A 10375-nucleotide genomic window follows, 5' to 3' on the forward strand; every position below is an offset into this window, starting at 1 on the left:
ACACTTTTTAATGTATTTAATAAATAGTTGGCTGTGGAATTAAAATAAGTAAAAAAAGTATAAAAATATTAATTTATTGCATAATAATATTAGTTAAATATAAATATAAATAAAGATTTTTTATTTTATAATAAAAAAAAATTAAAATTAAATACAAACATATAAAATAAACAAATTAATGGGTGTGTTTGTTTGGGAGATTGGATTGGATTTACACTATTCATCCAATTTTTTTTCCCCAAAAATATCAAATCAAACACCTATTTTTTATTTTTTATATTATACTAAAAATCAATTTTACATTCGTAACATTATATCAACACCTATTTATATCACATCATACAACTATTCAAATTCAAAATTTTTACTATTCAAACCCCCAAACAAACACACCCTAAAGAATGTTTGTATTTTGCACGTGCACAGTAGGTGTAAGTTTTACTTGAAGTTTTATAGATTTAGGTTTTGCATACTTGCCAACATAATGTAAATCATAGCCACAGTTTCCTTTGCCAAAATCCGGCCTAAACCCTACAAGAACCAAACAGGGCCACAGTTTCCTTTGCTCGTTTTCTTTCTTATTTTGTTAAGTTTCTAACTTTGGGTAGTCACTGGAATCTTCAAGAACAATCATTAACACGAACACGAAATAAGAAAGCTAAGCAGGGCCACAGTTTCCTATGCTACTTTCCTTTTTTATTCTTTTAATTTTCTAACTTTGGGAAGTCACTGGAATCTCTAAGAACTGTCAGGAACAGGTTATCCATATCATCTTAAATTTCTTCCACCATTTATAGAAAGCTTATTATTATTGAGTTAAGCCTTGGTGCTGCTATACTACTATTTATAGATGATGCACATATATATATGTATATGTATATATGTATATGCCATGCATGCATGAATGCGTATGTGATGTAAAAAAATGGAAATATAATGAAATCAAAACTTACCTGAAGGAGGATGGATGTCTCTCTGGCATAGAGTAAATAAGAATAAATCTTTGCAATCAATCCTCTTGTTTATCTCTTCTTTTTGATCCTTTGGAAACTGGGTTTCATCGGCTGGCTCGGCGCCGCAACTTGCTCGCCGGTTTCTACCAGATACGGTGTCAGTGGCTTCTTGTATGACGTACATAAATGATCAGAAGAGATACTAGTTGATGAGAGAATGGGAGAGGTTGTCTTTCTTTTAAGCTGTCTGGGGACTTCTAGTCTCTCGAGGATTCTAGAAGTTTTTTCATCCAGCTGGCGACTAGGTTGCGATGGCGAGGTAATTGGTTGGTCCTGTTTTGAGTTGGAAAGGGATGTTGGGGAACGTATGCCACCGAGTTCGGTGACAATAAGCTGTTCCCATTCTTCTGCAAGAGAATTCGGGCTACTTTCGCTTTCGCCTAGATTGGTATCGAGTCGTGGGAGTTCATCTGTGGTTATTGTTGTCTGATTTGTAGGTTGAAGATTAGAAATTTGATGGCTTGAGCTTGATTCTGTGGCACCTTCTTTGCCTTTAGGACGTATTGCCCTGCAACATGAAAGCTTTGAAGATGCATATTGCTATATTGTTATGGAAGGATGAGACAATAAGTAGGAACATGATAAGCATATGCTCTCCCTATCTCTCAGAAACTATACGGAAATGAAGTCCAGAAATCGGCAGCTGTTAGGGTGCTGAATCAACATTCTAGTGACAACACATAACATATAAATAAACAATAATCATAATTAAGTAAACAACATGTAACTTATATCAATATTAATATTATACAAAGGCAACATATAAACCAACAACTAAGACAATAATTTGCACAGCATATGCCACCATTAAACTCAATACGTATCACATATTAGTCCAACACAAAACAGACACAGACGTACAATACAATACACAGTTTATGCTAATATAAAACAAATATACAGACAATGTATAATAAATAGACAGACAATACACAATTTATGCTACTATAATATAAATGAGAGAAGGTCACCGGCCCAATATTGTCAAGCTCCACCTTACTTCATCAAATATATTTTATATATCACATGTACATGTACATATACATACATTATATATAATTATATATATTCACATTTTACATATAATTATATATATATATCACTTTGGGGTAATGGGCAGGATGGGACTGGACAATGTTGGTGCCAGTGATCCGGTGCCAATAGAAATGCACCATATAAACCCACGACACAAAACAATCTACATATCCCATATTAATACAACAAGATATATAATATATAACTAATAGCACATAATCATTATTATAAACACATGTTATTTCAACAATTATGATATTCATAACGAGTCCAATAGAAACCCTTGGAAGGAACGGTAGGGAAACCTAGGGAAGAGAATTACCCGAACTGCAGGCTCTCTTTGACAAGCAAGTTCAGTTTTCGATGGAAACCTCTCTCGTAGTGGAAAGGATTGTAGTCACTAACCTCCATCTGAAAATGATAATTTGAACTAAATGTTGATGAAACACAAACTCTAACGAATTTAAAAAGTGTTTTTAAGAATTTCAAAACATGAATTTGGTATATCAATCATCTTTTATATTCACTGGCACAAACAAGAATGGCATGAGTCAAAGAGCATTTAGTCAGCATCTATATCTTGAAAGGCATATTATGAAGTTTAATCAACATCCAAAATGCACATAATATATAAACAGAGAGATGAATGAATTCAACCTTTAGCAAAGAGGATTGGACAGTGTTTTCAATCTCTTCAGCTACAACTGAGCTAGTGAGGTGGCTGACAACTGGAATAGGCAAAAACTCCTCTGAAGCTGAAAGCCTCTGAAATTTGTACAGTTATTATACACTAGAAGAGTAATATTCATAGGTGAGGAGGTATGGTAGCAGAGGATGGAAGAAAAGAGCAATCACCCTGAGAAGCATTAAGCCTCCGTCCGAAGGTAGAAGAAGATAATAGCACCGGAGGGAAGTCACACTTGCAGTTTCGACATTACAATTAGAATAGCATACCAACCCTTGATCAACGGAATTTAGAACATTGCACACCACTTGAAATACTGTGAAACACCCATTTAAGTAATTACATCCGTTTGAAGATGATCAAAATTTGTCAATACTCAATACTATCAATGCACACGGGATAAATACATATCTACATACCTTGATTGTTTAGCTCTGGTTTGTTAATTGAAGCGTTCCCGTAGGAAGTTGATGGTGTAACAAAATAGGTGCCACCCATTATCAACCCTGTCCAGACAGGTTTAACAGAACAAAAGAAGCACTTATATAATTGGTTTCATTTCTAGCAAATTTCTAAGAATTAGGGATGTATAATTTGTATTGTAGAGATTGAACTACTATGCAGCAAGTTCAGATATAAGATATAATTACAAAGGACCTTCAGAGATGAATGCTAAGTTCAATGCACATTAAGGTACAAATATTAGAGCATGAACCAACCTAATACAAATCAATGCTTGCAAAAAATATGGGAAGTTCAATGCAAAAAGAAAAACAAACATATAAAGATGTGCGTAGTTTTAAAGATGTACCTTCACTTAGAGATGTTAAGTTGGTCCTACAAATGACATTGAACTCAATAGGTGAAGAGAGTTGATTCTGCTCTGAACTGTTGTGGAAAGAGGGCATATGTAGTATTGTTTGTTTGCCAACCCTGATGGAATTCTCAAATATATCCAAAGCTCCAAGTTTATTCTTGTTTACTGGACAAGAAGAAGATATAATCTGATTCATATGTGAACTATCCAATGGAATTCCATGACATCTGCATGTCTGATTAAAAAGAGGATAACTGCTGTGAAAATGATTCATGCTCACTGTTAAATCAGTGCTCTGAAAAAAAAAAAAAACAATAAAAATAAAAATGTGATTCTTAATTCAACAGTACAGTTTATCCTCATGATGTTCATTAATGCATTATCTAGAGCATGAATAAATTTTATCAGTCTGATCTGTTAAACAGATTATACCAACTGATGGTCATAGAATGAACAAATCCCAAACATCATCTACTTTGTGGCACAATTCTTAAATAAACGCGCAACCATTTGATAGAAAATGTATTTTCAGCAATCTATATTCTATAATGATCCTTGTGCTTATAGTTTATTGGAGACTTCCCCAATATTTTCAATGGAAGGGCATGTATATGCCAACAAGTAATTTAGTGCAAGTTGGAAAAATGAATAATATACATGCTTATAGAAACAAACGAAGCAAAGGTTTTTGGCATATACTATAAAGGTTTTTGGCATATACTAAGAGAAAATGTGCACAAGATTTGAGGATCCTAGAGGAGTGCCTATAGAAACAAACGAAGCAAAGGTTTTTGTGCAACATATAGTTTCTCGGTAATCATAAGAAGATACCTGACAAGATATGAATTCATCAGGTATGGGATGGAAAGAAGAATACAAGTTACAGGATATCCAGTTTAGAGCGCCGAATAAAGTTGCCTTGAAGACAAAACGAGCTTGTAATGGTTCTTCCTCGTCATCTTTTAATTCCAGAAACCATCTTTTTGCAAGACCATAGAGCGCATGCAGATCTGTGCATGTAATTTAAGCAATCATCTCATGTTTTGAATGAAGAACAATGTACAAAAAAGCAGATACCATAAATTTTTTTCACATATTTAACAACTGTGCTCAACTAGGAAAACATGTCTGAAATGAGCAGTTTTTAAGAGATGCAATCTGCTTTGCGAAGTGGTTGATATTTTCAGAATTGTCACCAGTAAGACTTGAGGTTTGCTTCAACAGAATAAAGTCCACCATGACACATTTTTCACCTGCATCCTGTCAAGAAGGCAAACATCATCATGATATTGTGTGATTGTGAAATATAGTATTCAAGACTGACATTCTGAACAGCTGTGTGAATTGTCTCACCACTAGAGCCTTCATTGTTGTAGATTCCATGGTGCCAATGCAACAACTGCTTATCAAAATCACTTTTCTGGAAACACTTTTATCATTGTCTCCCCAATTGTACACACTTTTTCCACTCAGAAAATCGGCCAGCTTCTCATCTGAAACAAAGTTTAACATAAATATATTTGATCCACTTGCTTTGCCCTTTGCAGTTAAATGCAGAGCTTGTGCTTATCTTCTGTGTATTCATCATGGAACTTACATAGAATTCCAGGATCATAGGATTCAGGACAGAAAACATCAGTGGGCAGATTGTTCAGAGCATGGTGAAGATCACGAAGGTTGAAGTTTCCATGCGGGTTGTATGCAATCTTCAGCTGTTTTCGAGTGAAACTTTCCATCTTTTAGCTTCTATAACAAGTCATCAATCTATCCTTTGGAGTTATATTGGACAGCAAAACCTATCAGTTAATTTAGGGCTGTGGTGGTTGTCGTCCCCAACCACCATTAGCCCGTGGTCGTGTCTGTGCTTTCAATATTATTTTCCTAACTCCAATCTAATACTCAAATCTAATAGTATTTTGTATACTGTTCCTCACTACAGTGAGTTTGATCTGCTAAATCATTTTCTCAACCACAACATTCAATAGTCCAACTTCATTATTAAATTGTTTTTTGGTCATCTCATCAACAATAAGAAATGCGACTTCATAAGTAGCTACGTAGAACAGTTGGTCATCAATACCTCATCAGAACAAGAAATGCGATTTCGGAATATGTAGCAAAGTCCGATACGATCATGTACAAACTTCGTCTTTGATTGAGCTACAGCGGAAGTACAATCCCCATCCTGAAACATAATTGCGTAGTAGTTCGCAAGATGAAGTAACACCTGGAACAGACGAAACCAAATGCAAGCATACTTCACTTAACTGAATAATATCTTCAAATCACAACGGAACAGTTTAAAAAACGCAATCCACGAAATCGACATAGTGCCGTCAAATTTCATCAAATTGAGAGAACGCACGCGTATACCTGCTTCAAGTCGCGAAGATTTGGAGGCGATATGCTCCGCAAATCCAATAAAAAGCAAAGGAACACCATAGATCTTATTGTTCTTCTCTGCTTTTGGATTCACGAAATTTCTCTGCTCACAGCGGAGAGTAGAGAATACCTATACGAGCAAAAGCTTTTTCTCTTGCGTTTTGGCGCGCTCAATTTATATCCATAAATATTTAAGTATGTACACGCGCACATTTTTCCCTCATAAATAAACTATTCAGTATAAATTAGAATTTTATTTTAAATTTAATTTAATTTATTATTTTTATTTTATTTTATTTTTTATGTTGTGGGAATCCACCATCATAGACAGATGACTTAAGTCATCAGAGGTGACAAGTCTAATCCGCCCCCACAATTTATTCAATGAAATATGATATTTTATTTTATTTAAAAATATACCTACTAGTGCTAGTGCTACTTCGACTCAATGAAATTTTTTATTATTTTTATTTATTCAATTTAAAAATATTTATTTATATTTTTTTAAAATAATACAATAATTATATTTAACTGTCAATATATCTTTTATTTTTATAATAATTTTTTGTATTTTTAAAAATAACAATATTAAAATTATTTTATATATGTGCAAAATGACTGTCAAGTTATTAAAATATGACATTATTAATCGTGTAATTGTGATGTGGTTCATTCGATATATTTATATATGTTACAGTAGAATAGAACTTACAATATATATTATAGTTAAAAAATAATAATCTATAATTAATTTAGGGTGTGTTTGTTTGGGAAATTGGATTTAATTTCTACTATTCATCCCATTTCCCCTCCCCAAATATCAAATCAAACACCTATTTTTCATTTTTTTTATATTATACTAAAAATCAATTTTACATTCAAAACATCACATCAACACCTATTTATATCACATCGTACAACTATTTAAATTCAAAATTTTTACTATTCAAATCCCAACTCAAAATCCAAACCCCAAACAAACACACCCTTAGTTCATTCTGTATTTTTATTAAATATTAAAATTCAATACCTTATTTACAGGGCATTAGATTAGATCGAAAATTACATAATGCACTTGTCCAATAATGACGGGAGATTCCTACTATATAAAAAAAATTATATATATATATCTAAAATCCTTTAAATCATCAAAATATGATTTAGAAACAAATCAACAGAGCATATTATAACAAATTTTAAATTCAATTACAAAGTCACCAAGTCGAACATAAATTCTCTATATACAACACATGAAGAAATAAGTTAGAAATATTAAAATTAATAATAAAGGGAAAAAAAATCAATTTCTCATCAATTCTATATAGTATAATAAAAATTTTCACAAAACAAACAAATCAGCAGCCTCGTTGAAGTCCCGGCCCTTTAAGGACCTCAGCTTCTCCACCAACCTTTCTCTCCCATCGCGACCAAATAAATTCCCCGTAATGCTAAGAAGTCCCGGACTCTGGCTGTTGAGCACCGAAAACAGCGTGGCCTTCTCAAACCCAAAGTTGAAGCAGAAATGCAAAAGCCCTTTAGGGAACACGAACACGTCCCCTTCTTCTAGACGCTTCTGGAACACTCGGCTGCCGGAGTCCAAGAATCCGGCGACCACAACTCCGGCCGACACGTACACCATCTCGGCGGCGCGTGGGTGCGCGTGCGGCATGACAATTCCGTCCACGTCGATATCCGTACGGGCAGCCGACAGCCCGAGCGTGTTCAGCCCGGCGAACTCGGCGGCGGTGGCGACGGTGGTGGACGACCGGAAGAAACCGTTGGTGTCGCCGCCGCGGGACAGCAGCGTCGACTTGAAGTCCGACGGCGCCACGTCGGAAGGATCCTTGCAGGGAAGGCCGTTGATGAAGATCCTGGGATCTGCTGCGGTGGCGTTGGCCGCCGGGCAGGTGTCGTAGAGGTTGTCGGCGTCTCTGGCGGCGGCGGAGGCGATGATCAGAGCGCATGTTAGGAAGGTTAGTTTGGTCATTTTGACGATGCAAGAAATATTGCTGCCCTTACTGGTGTTCTTGTAGTAATAAGCATATAAAAGTGTATGTGTGGGGTGGGGTGGGGTGGGGTAGGGAGGGGGGTGCCTGTAGGCTTGGAGTTCACTTCACTTCACTATAGTGTTGCTTTGATGTATAAAAAAGGTGCATTGTTCGGTCAAGAAGAAAGTTGGGGTGCTGTTTTCTGTGTGTCTGTGTTGTGAGGTTGGCTGTCTTTTTATTTTTATTTTTATTTTTATTATTATTTTTTTATGTGAAAATCCAAATCTGCTATTGTGTATTGGTTAATTTTTAGGCAAATACAAAAATTGAAATTCAAGATTTTACTGTTACAAACAGTGGTGGGATTCGAATTCGAGACAGTCTAGGCTCGGATACTGTATCATATACTGAATGACCGTCTCACCTAAAAAAATGCAATTATTAATTATATATCTACAAACGACAGTTCCAACAAAATATAATTTTCTTATATTTTAATAAAAATAATTATACATTAATATTAAAATATTTTAAAATTTTATTTAAATTACAAATATATAATTATACGTACAATTAATTTATACATAAAATCATTTGAAATGAATGACATAATGTATAAATACATCTTCAATTTTGTCTACCGCGCATAATTCGTATTTTAACTGTATTTATATTATATTAGTGCTAATTTCCCCACATGAACCGGATTTTTATAGTACTAATATGATATTGTTGAATAATTTTAGTTTATATTGATAATATTCATTTATTTGTTGTGTTTGTGTGGAGTTTTCTACTAATTTTTTATTTATATTTTTTATTTTTATATTATACTAAAAATATTTTTTATATTAAAAATTATATTTATACTTATTTATATTATAATAAATAGTTATTAAAATTTAAATCTTTTATAATTAGATATCATATTAACAATATTTATATCACCACAAATAATTATTTAAATTTAAAATTTTACTGGTTTAAAATCCAAACTCAAGATCTTAACCCAAAAATAAACACAAGAATAAACTTATATATTTCATATAAAATATAAATATGATTTTATATAAAAAATTATATTATTTAAATAAAAAATTTATATATTTCTTTTTTTTTTTGTTGTAATCTAAATTTATTATTGTTTTTCTTTTTAATTAAAAAAAAAACTAATTTTACTTCTTTTTTTTAAACTCTAAAAAGTAAAAGTATATTTTATTTTATATTTTCAACCCAATTTTTCATACCATATATTAAAAATAATTTAATCTAGAACGAACAAAATCAATGTTTACAATTATTTTGATAATTAATAAGGTTCATCATATAAATAAAATTTTGAAAGTTTGGTATTTTTTGAAAAATAAAAAATTACGTATTTAATTAGTATATATTTTATGAAAGAAATATTTAATCTAACATTGTGAATAAAAAAAGTAATTATATAAAAAAATATTTTATTAATTGTATCAAAATTCTAAAAAAACTATGAGTGTGTTTGATTTGTATTTGAGATACAAGTTAATATTGTATAATTCATAAAAATACATTTTATTTTTTATTTTACAAAATATCAAATAAAAAATATTATCTTAATTAAAAACTTAATATACATTTTAAATTAAAATCAATCCCAAGCAAACCCAATGTAGACTATATTTACTTTAGTGTGGAATGTGACATGACAAGAACCAAATTTGTATACTCCAGAAAAGTTTGTCCACTTTCAAGATAAAATAATTTGCCCCAAATAAGTAGACACAGATATTTCAGACAGTATGCAGTATTTTATTTGGATATGCAAAGTCAAATATTATCTTTATCTATTTTATCCACACAAAAAAAGTTCTATCTTTACTCGCCTGTAAATTTTATTTTAAATCTTTTTATCATTTTTTTTCCTTCTTATTTTTAAAATTGACAATGATTGTCTATGTTCATCGATCTTTGTGCAACCACGTTTTGTTTTTTTTTTTTTTTTTTGTTTTTTTTGTTTTGTTTTGTTTTTAATTTGTTTTTAATTTTTTTTTATTGTGTTTGGTTTATGTTTATATAATAGTTGTTGGGTATGTGATTGACTTGTGTATTACAATTTTTTTTATAATATTATAAATGAATAAACATAATATATTTTTATAAATAATACTAATAAATTTTGTAAAATTTAAAATCAAAGCCATTTAAAATTTACTTCAATCACAAGATAACAAAATTAATAATTAGCAATATGAATATCAAAATAGTTTTTCTTTTTTCACTTCAAATACATCTCACTTCAAAATAATACTCCATCTATCCGTCCTTAATCAAATATGGGTGGTTTAGGATTTTGTAAAAAATTAAAAAATAATAGTATTTTATTAGTAATTGTATAGGTAATGATATATTTGTGATTTAAGTAAAAGTTATGAGTGTTTTGGTATTAATGTATGATTATTTTTTATAAAATAGGAAA

At 31.7% G+C, this 10375-nt stretch overlaps 2 protein-coding genes across 4 annotated transcripts; both read right to left on the reverse strand.

Moving 5' to 3' along the window:
* Nucleotides 1-219: 219 nt before the first annotated feature.
* LOC127243504 (uncharacterized) lies at nt 220-6029 on the reverse strand. 3 transcript variants are annotated; one of them, XM_051263561.1, is made up of 12 exons: nt 5924-6029; nt 5631-5777; nt 5148-5262; nt 4904-5043; nt 4747-4810; nt 4382-4560; nt 3545-3845; nt 3153-3239; nt 2904-3049; nt 2706-2813; nt 2371-2459; nt 220-1521 (listed from the first exon to the last, which is right to left on the reverse strand). In XM_051263561.1, exons 1-12 carry the CDS (start codon nt 5990-5992, stop codon nt 1023-1025), a joined length of 1944 nt encoding a protein of 647 aa, XP_051119518.1. In that variant the 5' UTR covers nt 5993-6029; the 3' UTR covers nt 220-1022. The 3 variants fall into 3 exon arrangements, with proteins under 3 accessions (XP_051119518.1, XP_051119517.1, XP_051119516.1); XM_051263560.1 differs by having other exon boundaries at nt 3545-3785; nt 4666-4810; XM_051263559.1 differs by having other exon boundaries at nt 4666-4810.
* A 1062-nt stretch (nt 6030-7091) lies between these two features.
* On the reverse strand, nt 7092-7938 carry LOC127243511 (germin-like protein subfamily 3 member 4). Its single transcript, XM_051263570.1, has one exon. The coding sequence runs from the start codon at nt 7917-7919 to the stop codon at nt 7272-7274; it is 648 nt and encodes a 215-aa protein (XP_051119527.1). The 5' UTR covers nt 7920-7938; the 3' UTR covers nt 7092-7271.
* Nucleotides 7939-10375: the final 2437 nt, after the last annotated feature.

The sequence above is a fragment of the Andrographis paniculata genome, unplaced genomic scaffold (assembly GCF_009805555.1).
Source record: "Andrographis paniculata isolate CXL003 unplaced genomic scaffold, ASM980555v1 Contig95END, whole genome shotgun sequence".
In the NCBI taxonomy this organism is placed as follows: Eukaryota; Viridiplantae; Streptophyta; class Magnoliopsida; order Lamiales; family Acanthaceae; genus Andrographis; species Andrographis paniculata.

Bases quoted from the DNA above. Each gene is read 5' to 3' on its own strand.
- LOC127243504 (XM_051263559.1), bottom strand. From the start codon at position 5,992: ATGGTGTTCCTTTGCTTTTTATTGGATTTGCGGAGCATATCGCCTCCA. The intron at 5,263-5,630 runs GTATTGATGACC...ACTCGAAAACAG, and splicing joins GCATTTCTTGTTCTGATGAG to CTGAAGATTGCATACAACCC. The intron at 4,811-4,903 runs GTGAGACAATTC...CCTTCTTGACAG, and splicing joins CAACAATGAAGGCTCTAGTG to GATGCAGGTGAAAAATGTGT.
- LOC127243511 (XM_051263570.1), bottom strand. From the start codon at position 7,919: ATGACCAAACTAACCTTCCTAACATGCGCTCTGATCATCGCCTCCGCC.